Below are 20,252 nucleotides of genomic sequence, written 5' to 3'. Positions count from 1 at the left end.
TGCATGTGTTTTTTTTTGTGTATTTGATATCTTTGTTTTGAATTGCTGTTCGTATCTTTTATTATTATTTTTTTTTCACTTTAATATTTAAAATTATCATGAAAACTTAAATTAGTCTGTTTATAATACAAAGTATACCCGTTTGACTAATGATCGTTTTTTTCTTCTTCGACGAAAACTCTTTCCGGTTAATAAGTTTTAAACAGCTTGGAATTTGATGACAAGAAGAGATAAAAAGATGTTGGGTTTATGTAAACATCTTCCGTAGAAAAATCAGTAAAGGTGAAGAAAAAAAATCGCTATGAAGGCAATACACTTTTTAAAAAAAATTAACAACACTATTGAGAAAAGAGCCGAAATATACCATAGGGATATTGAAACTCAGAAGTCGAAAAAATACTGACAATACCATTGCAAAAAATGGAAAAAAAAAAAAACGAAAGAAATAAACAAAAGTGCTCAAAATACAACATAGACCATTAAAGACAGAGCATCAAGAACCCCCATCAAAACCCCAGGGTTATCTGAGGCGCTCCATAAACATAGACAGAATATATCCCAAATGTGACACCCCTCATGTAAGTGCACGTGTGTCATATTCCAGGAAAAGAGAACAGAATTGCGGTAACCTCAATACGAGTCAATATCTTATATCAAAATCTAAATCGTAATGTGTTTTCACTCAGGCTCAGAAAAAATTAATTGATACAAAATAATGGTCTGTTTATAATACCAATACTTTTAGAAAAAATTTAGTACTCGCAAAGAGAATGTTTGTATCTACATTAAATATCAAAGCTACAAATTTAATAACAATAACAATAACAATCAGCTATGATTAAAATCAAAAGTTTAAAAGTTTCGTGCAATTTGCTGATAGACTTATATTTCTTCGTACATACAAGGCTAACAATTAAGTGCCAAGGACGCGAGTGGCCTCTGCACAAAACTTATCGGTGGCACTCGAATAAAATATTGTGCCAAATCTGACTTCAGCCATCTATGCCTAGGGTAGAAAACCCTAAGTATTTCCAATGCTTTAACATTTTACGAAAAGTAGCATTACTCAATATGAAGTAATCAGTGATATATTATGTTAGCACGGAAATGCTTACTTATTACTGCATGTCTACTGCCTGGCTACGTGACCGCCTCGAGGACAAAACGCCAACCAGCAGTTGCATCGACCAAGTAGTTGAAAAAAACCACCAAAGATACTAGGCTTTTAATTCAGTATGGCAAACGCTCATTTCGTCTTCACAAGAGTAGACACACCAGTGACGCTCGTTATAAAATAGTTGGAAGCAAATCAAACGAAGAGCAAACGAGAGCAAAAGTTCCAAAATGTTTTGGCAACTAAAACCTTATATTGAAATGCACATGTTTCAACGTGCAAGTTTTGAATCCTAAAAGGCACCCACAATTTTTACTCGTTTACTATTGAACGTATTTTTTTCGTGCCTTATGCAATATTTATAGCGTCATTGATAAATGTTACAATTAATGAAAATGTTAGTACAAAAGTGTATATTCAGCTGAAATTAATGCCATGGATTTATTAATCACAGCAATCCTGGTAAGTCTAGCAATGAATCCGATACAGGGACTTACTGTTCATAGCCTACATGTATTTATATTTTGACAAAAAGATAGGATACTCCATCCGTATTAGCAGATATGAATACAAAGTTAATTTGTTTCAATATGATGCATTGGAATGCGTATTTGGAAAAACTTGTCTAGCAGTTTCAGATAAGAACATATTAATAGATTTACACAGACTGTTTGCAGGTGTTCAACATTTCCAGAAGTAGACTTTATATTTCAACAGAATTTCGAAAAAAGTGTTAAGTATCCAGCCATTTTATTTTTACTGACATTTCGGTAAAAAAAACGAGTGACTGTCAATATTTGTTACGAAAATGAGAATATCATTTCTAAAAAGTCGGGGCTGTTAAATCATGTGAGAGTATAGCACTGCTATGTTACCTACAACGCCTTCATGTGAAGAAATTTCCTGCTTTGTCAGTGTAGTTAAAAGAATAGTAGGATTATAAAATAATGTTATAAAATACACCAGACTATTTCGGGCCACAATAGACTTCTCAAAGAAAATGGACAACACCACATTATCAAACCACGCTGAATTGGTACAGGCAGGATATAGCACGAAATGGTTGGGTTAATGGGTTAAAACCAGATTTACGTGAGCACAACCTTCTTGACTTATATTCAGTAAGGCGTGAAAGTAAAATATACAAAAAAAAAAAAAAAAAAAAATGCATAGCCGATTGACCTACAGAATGACTACCTACGTGCATATCTTGAACCCTGATTACGTTTCAAATCCCTTACCTGCTAAAAGTTGACTCATTGAAAATTTGATCATATTCTAAACAATTTGTAATATATTAAGTAAATGTTCATGATTTTGCTCAGTCCACCTTCTTATCTTTTCAAAATTTAAATATAATAACTATTACTTCATGTTCAATACTGGCAGAAACAGATGTTGAATTTTAAACAGCTTTTCCGACAATTCTGCAAAGCGACTGTGAACTTATTTTACGGAACTGACAAAACCATTACCGTTTAATTATATAGTAAGCTATAAAAGATCTCGACATAACAAAATATGGAAAAAATAAACCTAAAATAGGATAATACCAAATGTAAAAAATGTGTTAGTGTTGACCTTTCAAGTGGTTGTCAAATTAAACAGGTACTGGTAATTACTTATATCAACGATTCGGAAAATCTTTTCACAGATGGATATTGAAATGCAAAAGATTTAAATTGAATATGGAAAATTTATTTTAATTGAACAAATATTTGGACATTAGTATTGTTACAAACACATTAGTTTATAAATATTACTAGTTCTGTTATATATATCCTTCCCGATATTATTACACATACACTTGTGGGATTGAAAAAGAATGTAAACACACAAATAAAATGGAAATAAAAAAGGTAAGAGAAGTTCTGTTATAAATCGAGTTCCAATGATCGTTCACTCATTATCATTTACAACGCAATCGATGATCTGCAATTTTTTATATTCTCATATAAATTGTACACTTGTTCAAAAATAGTTAGAGTATAATATTTAAAATTTTGAAAGAAGCGCAACCACGGTGGGTATGGTTGTCCTGCGAGAGAACGTTCTGTGCTGGTGATTCGGTCCTGACGGGTGCTGGTGATCAATGAAAAAATGTAAACAAAGACGAAAATGATGATTTTTGACGTTTTCTCTCATAAAAATGTAAGGAAACAGTTGAAATTTTTCAATTTTGTTTCTTATGGGTTCATAGGCAAACCATTAAAAAGTTAATCCTCTAAACTGTTTCAGTAAGCGTAACACAAAAGTGATCATTTTCAGAAAATCTAGAACTGAAAAACTAAAACAAAAATGCTCATGGAGTCCGCTTTCTATACCCAAATCCAAATGACAAAATTATTTTGTGAAAAAACAGTGCAATTTAGTAAAATTTTGCATTTTCTCAGTTTATTCATGTCCTGATACTGTGCTGGTGGGTCCTGTCATTGTGCTGGTGGGTCCTGATACGGTGCTGGTGATTTTGGGTAAAAAGTTTGTCATATTTGAAACAAATGTTACAAAATCAATAAAGTTTAGCTGATAATTGTATTCAATCGAATATGTTACTCCAATTTTTACTTTTGTGCATCCATTTGGCTGTTTTATATGATAAATCGTAATTATATTACATAAATGGGCAACATCTTCCGTCCAATATCAGATGAAAATATATCTAATTAGAATAGTTTTATTTAAGATATTAAATGCCCTTGAATTGATGATTCTCTACAAAATATGTTAACTTAAACAGTTTTAAAGGTGCTTAAAATAAAGCGACATTTATAAGAGGGGGTCTTATATTGACATTAAGGTTTGACTGGTTTATTTCAGTTAAATATGCGTTTCACACACCTCTCGCAACTCCATCCAACCAACCCCTCCTCCTTTCTTCCTTCATTGGTACAGTGGTGTAACAACACAACAATTTATCACATGAATTAATAACATTAAGACACAAATTATTGAACAACGCATACTCGCAGCTACTGAAAGCTGGTTCAAAGACGCATTTTCAACTAATACCGGTAGATAAACCAAATTCTCTCAGATAAAAATCTCAATCGTACCGATCATAAAGTTCATATTGTAATGTTTGGTAATTTAGAACTTTAAAAGTGTGCAGTGAATCTTGTGCTCACAACAGTTATTCCACAACTATGTATAAAAGGCATTTGGAAGATACCAAGAAGTCTTTTACAGTTAATGATCATGAGTGGATGGACATTGCATGGAATTTTACATAGGATAAGAAGAAATTGATAGTTTGTTTTGGCGCGAAAGATTTTAAAACTTCTTTGCATTAAATTCTAAACAGTTTTCTTCTTGTCGTAAATGTTTAAATGTTCAACAAAATCTCAATAACTTTGTTGGAACGAACAGAACAAAGGTGACCTGTAGTTCTTAATTTCTGTGTCATGTTGGTCTCTTTCGGAGAGCTGTATCAGGCCAAAATAAAAAGATTGTATGTTTGCCCAAACGCGACCGACACAAAATAAACCCGCCGACTCAAATTCTTTTTTTGACATTTTTTTGAAGAAATTTTTTTTTCGGATTTTTTTTGGGTCCGCTCCGTCATCGTACAAAACTTAATGTTTGTCGTCTTTGCGTTTGAAAGTAACTGTGAATAAGATTAAAAGAAAGCGTATAAGAGACGCAGTTAATCGATATTCGATGTTCTCCGTTTTTATCTTCTGATTTAACGAACGTAAAGAAGTTAAACATGTGAAGTGGCACAGTTTTTTTACGCTGTAGTTGTCTGTACTACCAAACCCTTACCTATATGATCAATGTTAATTTCATCGTGTTATCGAATATCTGATAAGAATATTCAGGTAGATTTGTTCAAAACCATGTGCAATCGAATATTTTCAATGTTATTCTGACAGGAAATGGATCCTGAAGTTGCGAATTTACAATCTTGCAAGAAGATTTTGTTTTTACTGAATAAAAAGGAATTATTTCTTGATAAATTGTTGGCTTTAATTATAATCTTCCTTTATCATGTAAATTAGATGCCCTTTTATTCAAATAGTTCAAATTTACAAGTCTCATTAGACAAGATCAGTACGTTGCTGTTTGGGAGAATTTGATAAAACTATAATTGCTCACAGAATCAGAAATATAATCTTAACTGAATGTAACTCCTTCTGAATAATTTATTGCAATATAAATTCCTTTTGACAAGAGAAATCTGACTTTTGTCAGAAATATTTTTTTCACATGTGCAAAAGTTAAAACATGTTATGGACGCCATATTGGATTTTTATACAAATTTGTGAGGAAGCCTCTAGAACCATGACCTAAAAATAAATAGTCTTCAGAAAACGTTAACTTCATGCAATTATATTTTATCAATAATGATTATTTTCAAAAATTTAAACTTGATTATTTAAAGAAATAAAATTATAACAAATACGTTTTTAGTTTGGAGATTCTACAGAACATGCTTTGATCTATTTATAGCCAAATTAGTTTACCTGTGTGATAATGTAAACTATAAATTTGTTTTCAAAACATAAAAAAGACACAAACTAAGGATGGTAGATAATAATTCATATAAATATTTTAGGACATTTAATCCATTTTAATAGAAATAGGATTTAAAAACTGCAAACAAATTTAATCATTACATAATCAGCTGATATTTTTTTTACACAAACATCGTGTTGATGGAACTGTTGAAAATCACTTCATAAATCCACCAGCCCTTTCACACAGCTAGCAAATTGTCAGGGTTAATAACATCTCAGGATACAAATCATATAGTAGACTAATTTATTTATAGAGGTTTTAAATTCATGGCTTTTGGTTGTCTCTACAAAGGTTTGACGGGAAAAAAAGATATACTGTTTTAAGATCTTTTAATATTTTCATGCAAATTCTGATAAAAAAAAAAAGAATTTGCCTACCTACCTACCCACACCCAGTCATCATGGGTCGGGTTTGGGCAAACTGAAATATTTTTAATTGTGGCCTCATATGCAATCATAAGCACATCTTCTTTTTTTTTATATTTTAATCAATGTTTCTAGTATTATAATAATTATCATCTGTATAATTCGAGATACAATTCATAAGATATTCTGGAACATTATTGCTGTGTATTTTATGAAATAAACATAATTTACGTCTATTTCTTCTAGAACTCAAAGTTTCTCATCCAGTTTTAAAAAGTAGGGACTCTTCACTTGCAAATTACGGAAGTCCAGTAATAATTATGGCTGCCTCAAACTGCAAGCACTCAATTGTATTAGAAGCTCTAACACAGCATCCATCCCATAGCTCGCATGCATATTCTAAAAGTGAAAGAATGTATGCAAGATATCTATGATACTAATAAAATAAGGCGTATAGGTACCGTACAGTTTTCAATTTGTTAGGGGGCATGACGTAAAACAGCTAATCAAAGAATTCAACTTTATTTATGACTAATATAGGACAATGCTGTTGATTAGAAAATACTCCATTTCAGGACCTTTTGTTTTCCAAAGTAATTAATATTACCAATAATTGATAAGTTCCAGGTCGACGTGTTCAAACAGAAAGATTTTAAAAGCAGAGAAAACTGCATCTATGATCTTATAATCGGCATGACTTTATCAGATGACAATCCCAATACTAAAATAAGGCTTACGCAAAGTTATATACTTTAATTCGTTCACGGACCCGCGATATCATCGGTGTTTTCTAGTATCTTATTAAGATTGTTTCTGTTAAGAATATATTTCAATTATCTCAGAAAAAAAATCTGTTTAGTGGCACTACAGCAAAGGTTATCTATATGTACTGACAATTATTAGAAAAAGTAAAACCCAAATGTTTATGGTCATCAACCTTTTTAATAAATTGTCCATTATTTCAGTAGAGTGTCCAATATGCACTTGCACTGCACTATTATTTATATAGTAGAAAAGAATGATATACAAATACATAAAAATTATATATACATGTAACTGTTATATACATTTATTTATTCTACAAATAACAATAAACCAGAGTATACTGAGTTGTATCACTACAATATAAAAGTTATTACGATGAGGTTGAACTCCGTGTCATTAATTTATCATCCACGCCCAGAAAAAGAAATTATATCTGTAAGCAAACCTCACTTTCAGGTATAGAGATGTTATTTTTTATGAGACAAGTGGTTGTCGAACCATCCACAAGAACATACGGTCATCCGATGTTCAGTACATCAGTACTTTGATTTTTAACTGTTATCGGTTTTAAAAGTTAGATGTAGGTGTATAATTTGGTGGGGTTTTTTTTTGCATCTTATATACTTGGATAATTATACTCAATTGGTAGTATGAAGCTACCAGATATTTTAATTTTTGAAATTAAAAGCACATTTATATATTTTAAACTGATTTCTTTTGGTGCAAACAAGTTTAAATCCAAGTGAGAAAAAAAAAACGTACACGAAAAGATAAAATATTGATTTTAATTTGCATATCTGACCCCTTCCTCTCCCTATTCGGCAAAAGTTCTTTTTTTAAGGGGGGGAGGGTAAAAATGGGCAATTATTTTATCGCATTTTACTTTCAAGGCGGTTTTCTTTAGTTTTTTGAGTCCTGAAAACACATATTAAATGTGGAAAAAAATGTTTGATTTATCTGGCTTTAGATTCGATTTTTTACAAATATATTTATATATACAAAGGCTACATGTTAATGTAATAATACAAAGAATTCACTGTATAAAAAATGAAATAAATGAGTGGAGTGAAATACCTCAGTAACGAGTCATTTCTACAGCGAAGGTGTGTTTGGCACACAAAAAGCCTCGTGATATTATCAATATTAAAAGTGTATTTCTGAGTCTGGTATTTTTTCCGTTCACTCATTTTTCACTCCTTTTCAATTAAAATTATGGCATATTTTTATTTTAATTCAAGAAATATATTTAAATACGTATATAAATATCATTCACTCCCCTCTTAATTCTTTATCATAAATCTTTGACAACAGACTTTCTTTTGGAATTATAAAATGCAAAACTTTAAAAATGTTATTTCTGTAAGTGTAATTTAGGTTATCTCATCTTCATTCTCCGACAAATTCTAGTCTGGCCTTCCATAGAATAGTCCTATATATTTTTAAGTGTTCTATCGAACTTTCGAAAATAACTGACAACTGTTTAGACAAAAAAATTATGTTGAAAAAATCAACATCAATTTTTAGAATTTCAAAACTACCCCAAGCCACTGTTCCCTCCCTCTTCCTACCCCATCACTCCCACCCCAATAGAAAAGGTAAAACAAAAACGCAAAACTATAGTCATCCTTTTAATCAGCACTAAATTGTTTACAAAGAAATCTGATTTAAGCTGCTGAAGACACATGATTCAAACGCACAGAAACAAGGCTGAGATTCATTTGGTTGAATAAAACGAAAAGTATCTACAGTATCGTACAAATTTGTCAGAGAAACATTATTCAGGATGCTTAGATTACACTGAATTTATTATCTAAACTCATCTAAGAGGTGTTCAAGCTCACCTGTATCCGATTGTTTGTCTTGATCAACTTTGTTTGTGTCTGATTCTTACAAAACATGTTAAATCCTCAAGCATTTGAGCGCCAGGCCCAAGTCAGGAGACTCTTGGCTTTGTAAGTCTTGCACATGTTTTTATTTAAATTTTAGTTCATTGAAATATTGATAACCGATAACAGCGTTTTTAATCATTTTAAATGAGAAAACAGAAAACAATAAATTAAAAAATTATAATGGGTTATTTTTTTCATAATAACAGGAAACATAGTCACAATAATGTCTATTTTAAGAAAATAATAGCTAGATATAATCAATTACAGTTAAGCATCAATGATCTGGAATATTTGCCACTTTTGACTTAAATATAAAGGCACAGAACCAGGACATAGGAGCACAGAACCAGGACCGTTTTTTAAATCATCAGCACAGCGTCAGGACAATTTCGTTTAGCGAACTTGCACGACTTTTGCAATAAAATATTGTTGTAATATGCTTTTTATGGTACTTATGACGTATCAGAGAAAAATTAAGCAACAAAACGGTTGTTTTATTGCTATTCTGATACAATGTAAACAAACCCACCAGCACAGAATCAGGACCCACCAGTACCCGTCAGGACCGAATCACCAGCACAGAACGTTCTTACGCAGGACAACCATACCCACCGTGGCAACTGAAAGCAATTAATACTTTACTAAACTATATAACAGCTGGCTAAGAATATGGCAAAATTTTCAATGATTCAATTGTAAGCGCGTAGATACAAATACATGTAAATAGTTAAAACCGTACAACCATTTCATGCCAGTTGCTGTCTGTACCAATTTAGGCTATTTTGGCAATGTGTAATTCGTGGACTCTTTTCTCGTCGGAGTCTTATTTTGCTTGGTGTTTCGGCGTTATCAACAATGGTTGCAGTTTGTTATAAGATAACCCAGTGAGACTTATCCATTATTTAAACTGAGTATATGATTTACATGTTTTTAAAATACAAGAAAGGTAAACATTATCTATGTAGTGATAGTTGTATGAGTTATAATCAATAAAGTACATCTTATTTATATGTATATTGTGTTTAATTTGTCCAAGAATAAATCGTACATACAGCCCGTAACAGAGTAGTGATCGAATTCGCGTTTCTTTACCCAATCGGAACAACTCGGCCTTTCTGGTTGCACGAAGAAATAACCTCGTATGCATAAGGCGGAGGAATCATTGTCCGGAAAATTTTCCGATTCGATTCAAAATTATATTTTTTCGACTGGACTGGTACATTTTTTTTACCACTACTGATTTAACTTGCTCCTGTCCGGAAAATTTTCCGATCCGATTGAATTTTATATTTTTTCGACTGGAATGGTACAAATTTTTTACCATTACTTATTTACTTTGCTCCTTCTTTCGCGCCAAAATATTTGGCAGAGTTAAAGTTCTTGATTACTCTGTGATATGTAACCAAATTATAGCGCCACCTGGAGGATAGAACTTCTTTGTGTCGCGGATCACTACAATTCCGGCCAACAATTTAAGAAGAATTTCTCCGTAGTGCATACGAGGCTATTGTACTGCGTAGCGAGAATGGCCGAGTAGTTACGATTGGTTTCTTTACCGTCAGAATAAGTTACGTTATCGACAAACTTATTTCAGAAGTGACATAGTTTAATTTTCTTCATCGACAAAATGTATATTTCATGTCCAACGTGTAAAATTTCATTGTTTAAGTCGAAGTTTTTTTAACACAGTAAAACATTTTTAAATCAACCTCTGTCATTGGCATTTTCATTTTAACGGTAAAGGATCAAATACGGGATCTCCGAAATTTCTATCATTTGTTACGAGGAAATCATTATTCAATCGAACATATGTCTTTGTTCATGACACATATTATGAAATACAAAGGAGTTGAAATGATCATTCAAATACTTTCGAACTGACGGAAACAAAAAAACATAATCTAGAATGTGTGTTCTGTCATAAACAATGGCTTCGTCGTGCGAATCGACGAGATCATGTTACATGTAACTGATCTTAGCTGTAGAAACAGTAGGTGCGACCTGGATAAAATCTTTATCAATTTAATATAAGCGATAAATATTCATGACTACAATGACAAGCATTAGCCTTTCAAAAAGGGCTAGTCGACTCTTAGCTGATGAAAATGGAAAGCGCTCTCGCTTTGTAGAGTAATTCATTTTCTAGAATAGCCATGTGCATCATTCAACAAATTTTACCACACACATGAGGTCACACGTTATAAAGTAGTATATATATCGTTTAACGTTGTTGTTTACGAAACTCCAAAAGATTCGACTATTTATAGTAAAAGTTACCTGTGTACCAATATCATGAAAATGCATGATTAATGACCAGGCAAAATCTAATTGCTAAAATATAGAGGACAAATTCGATACTCTACTGGATTGAGGGACATTTACTAGGTTTGGATTGTCCTATCCAATCAATAAACTTTGATTATTCACGTCTCGTAATATCTTCCAATCAGGTGGCAAGAAAAATTCACGCACTGACTGTCCATCGTTCAATTCTTAATATCGACTCCTAGGAGCTGATAATAATGAATTTATTGGAGTCACATCCACTGTTTCTACTGTAAACATGAACTCGTCGGTTAGTGCAATGAAGACACTTTTAAAGATTGAGATTGTTGGTTTATTCTTTACACCTTCGAGGTATTAAAATTATTTCAGTGTTTATTTAAAGTTAAATTTATTTTCAAATCTCTTCTGTTTAAAATTGTCGAAACTTCCGTTTAAGATTTCTGTGGTAAACTATCTATTCTATAGTAAGGACCATTTTATAATAAATACCCTTTTGTACAAGAATACTTTTTTATAGAAGTATAGATCTGCTGGTTATAGATTTTTTTTTATAACTTTCATTATTGTGACGACGCGCTATGAAATTCAGATTAATTTATAAGTGAAGTTGTATATAAATTTTTGTTTATAAACACAAATCTTTTAAACAGTTCGACGAGTGCGTCAATGTTACAGTAGTCAGTTTACTGTAAGTTACTAAGCTTGGCCCGATTTATCTGTCATTTATGGAAACTAATTCACCACTTTCTGAGACATTCATTTTTATTTCACCATCAGACATGGAGCTACATTTGTGACTAAAGGAAAACTCTCAAATTAAAGAAATTTGACATGATATACTGAAACTTTCTTATAATCAATTAAACGACTGCTTTTCTTAGATATTTGATTTTTCATGGTCAAACATTTTCATTGTTAAGGAGGCTCTATATATAGGGTATAAAAATTTCAGAAAAAAATTAAACATTTGTTTTTCATTACAAATTTTATTTATTACCTTTTGTAGTTGTTACTTTATCATATGGTACAAAAAACATTCAAAACAATTAATTCGTGTTGGCCCCAGATGACTTTTAAAATGTAAACATCATTGAAAAAGTTCCAAATTATCTCCCTTTGGTGGAAACATTACATTTTTTGGCTTTAAAATTGAAATATCTCTTTTAACTCATCGGTGACCTATATTTTTTAATATAATTTCGATATATGCTGTACTTAACCTAAATTATTGTAAAATTTGAGCAATTTCTGTAATAAATTTCTTTTTTTTATTTCGATATTACCTTTATTTCTCCTATTAGTTCAACAGAAAAAAAAAAAAACACTTTTACAAAGATGAATGCTTCTTTCGAAGGCAGATTTTTCTATTAACTATAAGATAAAGTTCATTTATAGAAAAATATAGAGAAATCCTATATAAATGATTTAGACCCGCGAACCCCATTAACGGACATTTTGAGATTTTTTATTGTAAAAAAATGGTGTTTTTTTAAAGAAATCAACATTCAAAATTTAGAACTTCATGAACATGTACAGGAAGCTGAATTACTGCACATCTATGTACTACTTAAAATTGTACTTCGATCTGTTGTGTCCTTAAAATGTTCTGACCGTCCTAAGATTTAATGTACGGAAATGTTTCGGTAAATTAAATTCAAATCCGAATTGAATGTTTATGACACACAAAAAGAGAAACCAGAATCTCTTGATGACCAAACGTATGTACACGTTGGGGCGATTTAGAGCTTTTCAGAGGAGTGAGATTCCACCCTTGTTGAAAGCCTTGTGGAGACCTCTAGATTTTTAAATTCTCTCCGTTTTTCTCATGGATGGAGTGTGGTCTCTCTGTAAATTACCCCATATCTTTTTATTTTCCTATTTACCGAAGGTTCCATGTGAAAATTTCCATTGGATCATATCTGTTAAACTAAATGTACAAAACAGGCTCAAGAAAAGGCGAAATTTCTTTTTCAAACCTACCTAGAAATCCAAATTTCTCTGTGTATGCCATTGCAAAAAATAGTTTTGCTCGTTATTTTGTCATATTAAAAAAAATTCTCAACAAAATTTTCCCGTTTAAACTGTACTAGAAAAAAAAGTTTGGCATGTGAAACGGACGAAGACATATTCTAACAGAAGTACAAGTACCAGTCCTCCCTTTTGTGTATACATATGAGAAAACATTTCAAAGTTATTGATTGAATTCAAATCCATCACACATACGGTACACATTGTAGTCCGAAAAAATAAAGGACTTCATTCCTATCAAACACCTTTTTAGTTGTTTACCAGTATATTTCTTTTAGTTTTGGGTAAAATTGTAAAGGAAATAATACTTTCAAGACGTCCTTCCATAAATCTTTTTTTTCTGTTCTGACTTTGAAGAAATGACTACTTTTCGCCCAATCGAAATGGTGCATATGGACATATTTTGTTTCATATTATTAGAATTATTTTCAATATTTTCGGTATTAAACTTGATTATCGACACATGAAAGTTTGTCAGCATTGTCAATCTTTTTAACATTAAAGTGCCAATAGTTCGGTCACTACTCAATTAAGTTTGTCGATAACGTAGCTAGTTTTGACGGTAAAGAAACATCAATTCGATCACTTCTCTGTTACGGGCTGTATATGACATAAAGATTATGACTTTGAGGTTTATTTTTCGAGAAAGATTTAGTGCTTGCTTTGAAAAGGAAAAAAAGTATTATTTATATATTGTTTCTTTAATTGTTCTACAGTTTCCCGACCATTTATAGTGTTGTGAAAAATATTTATTACTACATTGCATTCTATATGAAGGAGTTACACTTCAATTATTCTTGCCAAAGTTTGGCTGTATCTAATTTACAAACAAGCATCTTATTTAATGCTTTGAATTTTGTATAATTATGTGGGAGAGTATATCTGGATTCTCGACCGAAAAGCCCTGGAATGTATTGTCGACGAGACACGTCCATTAGGCTGTCCGGAATAGAAAAAAACAAACATAGAAAATCCCACAGGAAACGTTTACTCATTGATACATAAATGACTACATGATACAAATGGAATGTTTGACGGGTGTTGTATCCAAACATTTGACGGGGTGTTATATCCAAACATTTGACGGGGTGTTATATCCAAACATTTGACGGGTTGTTATATCCAAACATTTGACGGGTTGTTATATCCAATGTTTGACGGGTTGTTATATCCAAACATTTGACGGGTTGTTATATCCAAACATTTGACGGGTTGTTATATCCAATGTTTGACGGGTTGTTATATCCAAACATTTGACGGGTTGTTATATCCAATGTTTGCCGGGTTGTTATATCCAAACATTTGACGGGTTGTTATATCCAAACATTTGACGGGTTGTTATATCCAATGTTTGCCGGGTTGTTATATCCAAACATTTGACGGGTTGTTATATCCAATGTTTGACGGGTTGTTATATCCAAACATTTGACGGGTTGTTATATCCAAACATTTGACGGGTTGTTATATCCAATGTTTGACGGGTTGTTATATCCAAACATCTTTTTAAAAAGGCGGAAGATACCAAAGGGAAATTCAAACGCATAAGTCGAAAATAAACAGACAACGCCATGGCAAGAAAGGAAAAAAGACAAAAGGAAAAGCAGGCAAACAACAGTACTCGAAACACAGCATTGAAAACGAAAAACTTTGTAAAACAAACCCCAACGAAGAACTAGGGGTGGTCTCAGATTCAAACATTCATACGTACGTGTTTGTGTTTGTACCAGGTTAGACATTTGTACCTTAGAGTATCTTTCGAATAGATGTCTCCCAAACAGTATATATAAACATTAGTCTTGATGTTTAGTTTTTCGATATTCTTTCAGGTAGAAGATTTAACTCATGAAGAAGTAGCAGGTATCTATGTATGAGTGATTTTCAGCTAAACTATTCAATTAAAAGATATTCTGGTATGAGAAACAAATTAAATAATCTAGAAGATGTGTCGCTCACCTTGGCCTATGGGCATTTCAAACATTAAGCACACTCTCCAACATTGCAGATGAGAATAGACTTCATGATAAAAATCTCTATTTTGTTGATCTTGTATTATTGATCTTTTAGTCTTTTTAGTTTCTTTGACTTTTTAATAGATCTTGCCTTTCTGATCATTTTATGATTCAAAGTGTTTATTTGTCTATAATAATTTAAATCATACGAGACATTAACCACAATTAATGTCTCTCTCTAAATATCATAGTTTTCATGATAAAAGGCAAAAATGAAAAAAAATAATTAAGGGCCAGAACCCCTATAAGAATTTGTCTAACAGTTTGGACAATTGGGTAGAGTTCATTATTTCTATTTATAACGATATCAATTGAAACAGTTTGTCACAAAAATAAGAAAATTCTCGTTTTGGTTTAAACTAGGTTTCCTAATGTTTTAGGGTTAAAAGCAGCACAAGCATCACATATTACTAATTTTTATTTGAAATTTAGGAAAACTCTTTGATAACATGACTGTAAAAGTTTGATTATAACTCAAAGTCAGTTAAACAAATCACTTTTAAATGTATTTAAATATCGTTTTGATATATAAAAACTTCAAAAGAAAAATAAATAACCCAAATTTCATGTATTAAAGGAAATAATCGTAATTTATTGTCTGTAACCTTTCAATTATAACTTAAATCAAAGGTTGGCTCGGACATTTCGTTTATGGTTTTCAACAATGGTTGTTTTAAAATGATAATGGTTTCATACGATTTATTCAATGGTAAAGACAACAAACACCATATTTCACTTTAAAAAATGCTGCATCATAAGCTGGACACCAAACCGCTTGACTGTTAAGACACTTCTTGCATTGGGTTGATTGACTATAACTGCAACGTAGAAATAATAATTCCTTACAATTTAAACGAAAGGGGTATGTTTTGAAATTTCGAACGTTCTAGAAGTGCATTACCTGCATACTTGGTGAAGGTTATTCCTAAAATACACGTATTTTTTAAAACAAAACGGTTTATCTTACAGAATTTCGAGAAACATTTAATTTTTTCGACAAAGATGGTGATGGTACAATTTCTGTCAGTGAAATAAGAAATGTCATGCGCAATATTGGACAAAATCCAACGGAAGCTGACGTAGAAGCCATATTGACACAATATGATGGCGATGGTATGTTAGAAGTACAAATTAACCACACAATATGAAATAGTTATATACCTACTTCTTTAAATTGTTTAACTCACATTAGGGATAATGTATTTTCACGGCTTGCAATTTTTATAACTCGGCACAGTAACGGTAAATTCAATGTAACACATAAAACGAATGGATAAACCAACTGTCATATCCCTGACTTGGTACAGCCATATCCTTACGTATAAAATGTTTGATTAAACCTGGTTTTATATCTAGCTCAACTTCTCACTTTTATGACAGTCACATATAATTCCATTATACTGACAACAATGTGTGAGCAAAACAAAATATTTTAACAAAGGATAATTTGAAAGAAAATTTGAAAATTGATAAAGTAAATGTGCACGTCCTTATACTACATGATAAAAAAAGTTTAAAATTAACACACATTTGATCATATCAAAGGACTGTTTGCCTGTCAAAATTACTTATCGTTTTAAGTTTAACTAGAGGCTCTCAGGAGCCTGTGTCGCTCACCTTGGTCTATGTGCACATTAAACAATGGACACGGATAAATTCATGAAAAAATTGTGCTTTGGTGATCACGATGTGTTTGTAGATCTTACTTTACTGGACATTTTTCTTGCTACAATTATCACTATCTATAATGAACTTGGCCCAGTAATTACAGTGGAAAATATATTTACAAAAAATTATGAAAATTGTTAAAAAATGACTATAAAGGGCAATAACTCCTTAAGGGGTAAACTGACAATTTTGGTCATGTTTGACTTATTTGTAGATCTTATTTTGCTGAACATTATTGCTGTTTACAGTTTATCTCTATCTATTATAATATTCAAGATAATAACCAAAAACTGCAAAATTTCCTTAAAATTACCAATTCTGGGGCTGCAACCCAACAACAGGTTGTCTGGTTTGTCTGAAAATTTCAGGGCAGAAAGATCTTGACCTGATAAACAATTTATCTCCTGTCAGATTTGATCTAAATGCTTTGGTTTCAGAGTTATAAGCCAAAATCTACATTTTATCCCTATGTTCTATTTTTAGCCATGGCGGCCATCTTGGTTGGTTGGCAGGGTCTCGCCACACTTTTTTTGAACTAAATACCCCAATGATGATTCTGGCCAAGTTTGGATTAATTTGGCCCAGTAGTTTCAGAGGAGAAGATATTTGTAAAAGATTACTAAGATTTACGAAAAATGGCTAAAAATTGACTATAAAGGGCAATAACTCCTAAAGGGGTCAACTGACCATTTCGGTCATGTTGACTTATTTGTAAATCTTACTTTGCTGAACATTATTGCTGTTTACAGTTTATCTCTATCTATAATAATATTTCGTTCACACGGACATTTAATTCGAATTGAATTCGAATGGAATGCGAATCGAATTCGCATATCGTGTTCACACACTCTTCTTTTTTAATTCGAATTGATTCGAATTAACTAATTCGAATTAGTCAATTCGCATTAGAAATACGTTTTTGTTAATACGAATTAAAAGTTAACGTCGTTTGGACAGTAAAGCGAATTTGACGCGCATTGCAATTCGAATTAGAATTGACGTTAGGAGGTAAAACGTTTCGAATGCGAATCGAATTCGAATTACATGTGAACTCAGCATAATATTCAAGATAATAACCAAAAACAGTAAAATTTCCTTAAAATTACCAATCTAGGGGCAGCAACCCAACAACGGGTTGTCCGATTCATCTGAAAATCTCAGGGCAGATAGATCTTGACCTGATAAACAATTTTACCCCTGTCAGATTTGCTCCAAATGCTTTGGTTTTTGAGTTATAAGCCAAAAACTGCATTTTACCCCTATGTTCTATTTTTAGCCATTCCGGCCATCTTGGTTGGTTGGCAGGGTCACGCTACACATTTTTTGAACTAAATACCCCAATAATGATTCTGGCCAAGTTTGGTTTAATTTGGCCAGTAGTTTCAGAGGAGAAGATTTTTGTAAAAGTTAACGACGACGGACGACGGACGCAAAGTGATGGGAAAAGCTCACTTGGCCCTTCGGGCCAGGTGAGCTAAAAAGTGTTGCTGTTTAACCATTGTTTCGATTATCAATTCATAATATTAGTAAGGCCAATTTATTACCTCTGCTGGCGGACTATTAGTCCTCGAGCCCAATAATAAGTAAATCGACTCAGCCATGATTTATAACATACTTTTCGTAAGTTCTTAACTATGTTAAGAAATTGTTCACGAAAGAAAGGTTTACTACTTTCACTTGCAAAGTTTACCTTATATTTAATTTTGGTCCGTTTTGGTCAAATTGCTCACAAGTATTCAAGTATTTAAATATCCTTGGTTTTCAAATTTGGGGTAGGGCGTTCCTGATGAATGTAAATCCAGAATATGCATCGGACGCACCACATTTATAACATGGTATACTTATTTGAATTCGTATTAGCATCCGGTTTGCGAAAATACAAGCTGCTAATCTGTTTATTCCAGGAAATGGAAAATTAGACTTCGATGAATTTCTTGGAATGATAGTTGATAAGTTGAACAATCCTGAAACAGAACTTATGAATGCCTTTAAATTGTTTGATAAAGACAAAAACGGATTTGTTAGTGTGGATGAGCTCCGATATATCGTTACACATCTTGGTGATAAAATGACTGACGATGAGGTACAAGAAATGTTTGATGAAGCAGATTTAAATAATGACGGACAACTTAATTATGAAGGTATATAGTTCCACTATAATCTCAATAATTTCTTTTCTACTCACTGGGTATAAGAATTTGATAATCATGCATAATCATAATAAGGAATAACTAAGTAATATAATAATAAGGAGATGTGATATGATTGCAAATGAGACAATCCTCCAAAAAATTTCAAATGATGTGGATATTAGCAATGATGGACAAGCGTACGATTCGACAATGAGAACAACATATACCGTATAGTCGGCTATAAAAAGGCCCTACATGGAAAATTTAAAATACTTCATTCGAGAAAACTAACGGCCTAGTTTATAACAAAACAATTAACGAGAACAAATATGAAAGACATGAATCAACGAAAACCACTGAACTACAGTCTCCTGACTTGGGATAGATACATAGAGAAGGTGCCGGGGTTAAATATGTTTGTTAGCAAAAAAAACCTCCTCTAACCTGGGAAAGTGAATTCCCCCTTTTGATCAGCCTTGTAGTCAGCACCACTGTGTTGGCTTGACATATCTTTAATACGGTCATTGGTATAAATATATTGTTCACAACACTTTAAAATATCCGAATTACCAAGGATTTTCTAATCTCAGACATAATTAAGACGAATCGCGCGACTAGCATACACACTTCTTTGATGAGTGTAGTTGACTTAAATATTAAACATGAAACAGCCAATGAGATTTGTTTCTTATTTGTCCCATAGTAAATTGAAATTCCATCCCTTCTCCCAATAATGTTTTTTTTTTAAATTATTATAGGAAAACAAGATTCATAAGATAAAAAATATGAATGATAACATTATAGCATAATTAAAATAATAAAATAATAAAAAGTAGGACACAAGTGTCGAACAACTAAAAAAAAAAATACAGAAGTTTTAACATCAAATACACACATGTAATTATTTACGTTTTTCTAAGATACATAAACCCTTTCAAGTTAGAAGTTGTAAAATTGATTAATCATTGGTTTGGTTTTGTTTTTCAGAATTTGTTGTGTTAATGGCTTCATAAGAATGGATATTCATGTGGGATTTTTTGAGGTTTTAAAACCAGGAGTGAAAGAGTCGAACCTTGAAATAAAAAAAATATATAACGAATCTGTCTCTAATGTCATACATTTATTCTCCCTCCCTTTATGTATAATATTATCTGCTTACCCTTCCAGAACACCTGAGATCAACAAAAGTTTTTATTGGGTCTGCGTTACTCAGGTTTTAGTTTTCTATGTTGTGTTTTGTGTACGATTGTTTGACTATTTGGTATCTTTCGCCTATATTTTGTCTTTCTATCGGCTATGGTTAAATATAGAAGTCTTCTGTAAGCAGTTTTGATTGATTGATAAACGTCTAAATGATAAAATTGGTGATTAAAATTATAACCCAATGTCGACTGCTGTACCCCTATTTTGACATTTTTACCTATTGTGTCTGTTTATTTTATTCACGCATCGTTGTTAACATAACGGAATTTGATGCG

At 32.0% G+C, this 20,252-nt stretch overlaps 1 protein-coding gene across 1 annotated transcript; it reads left to right on the top strand.

Annotated features, from left to right (window-relative positions):
* Window positions 1-2,803: 2,803 nt before the first annotated feature.
* On the top strand, window positions 2,804-19,873 carry LOC143068185 (neo-calmodulin-like). The gene is made up of 5 exons (XM_076242046.1): window positions 2,804-2,973; window positions 14,792-14,822; window positions 15,944-16,087; window positions 18,547-18,783; window positions 19,762-19,873. The coding sequence occupies exons 1-5, from the start codon at window positions 2,959-2,961 to the stop codon at window positions 19,785-19,787; spliced, it is 453 nt and encodes a 150-aa protein (XP_076098161.1). The 5' UTR covers window positions 2,804-2,958; the 3' UTR covers window positions 19,788-19,873.
* The last annotated feature ends 379 nt before the right edge of the window (window positions 19,874-20,252 follow it).

Source organism: Mytilus galloprovincialis, chromosome 3, assembly GCF_965363235.1.
Source record: "Mytilus galloprovincialis chromosome 3, xbMytGall1.hap1.1, whole genome shotgun sequence".
NCBI classification, from domain to species: domain Eukaryota; kingdom Metazoa; phylum Mollusca; class Bivalvia; order Mytilida; family Mytilidae; genus Mytilus; species Mytilus galloprovincialis.
The sequence above is the reverse complement of the archived record's forward strand: the minus strand, read 5'-3'. Positions and strand labels throughout refer to the sequence as shown.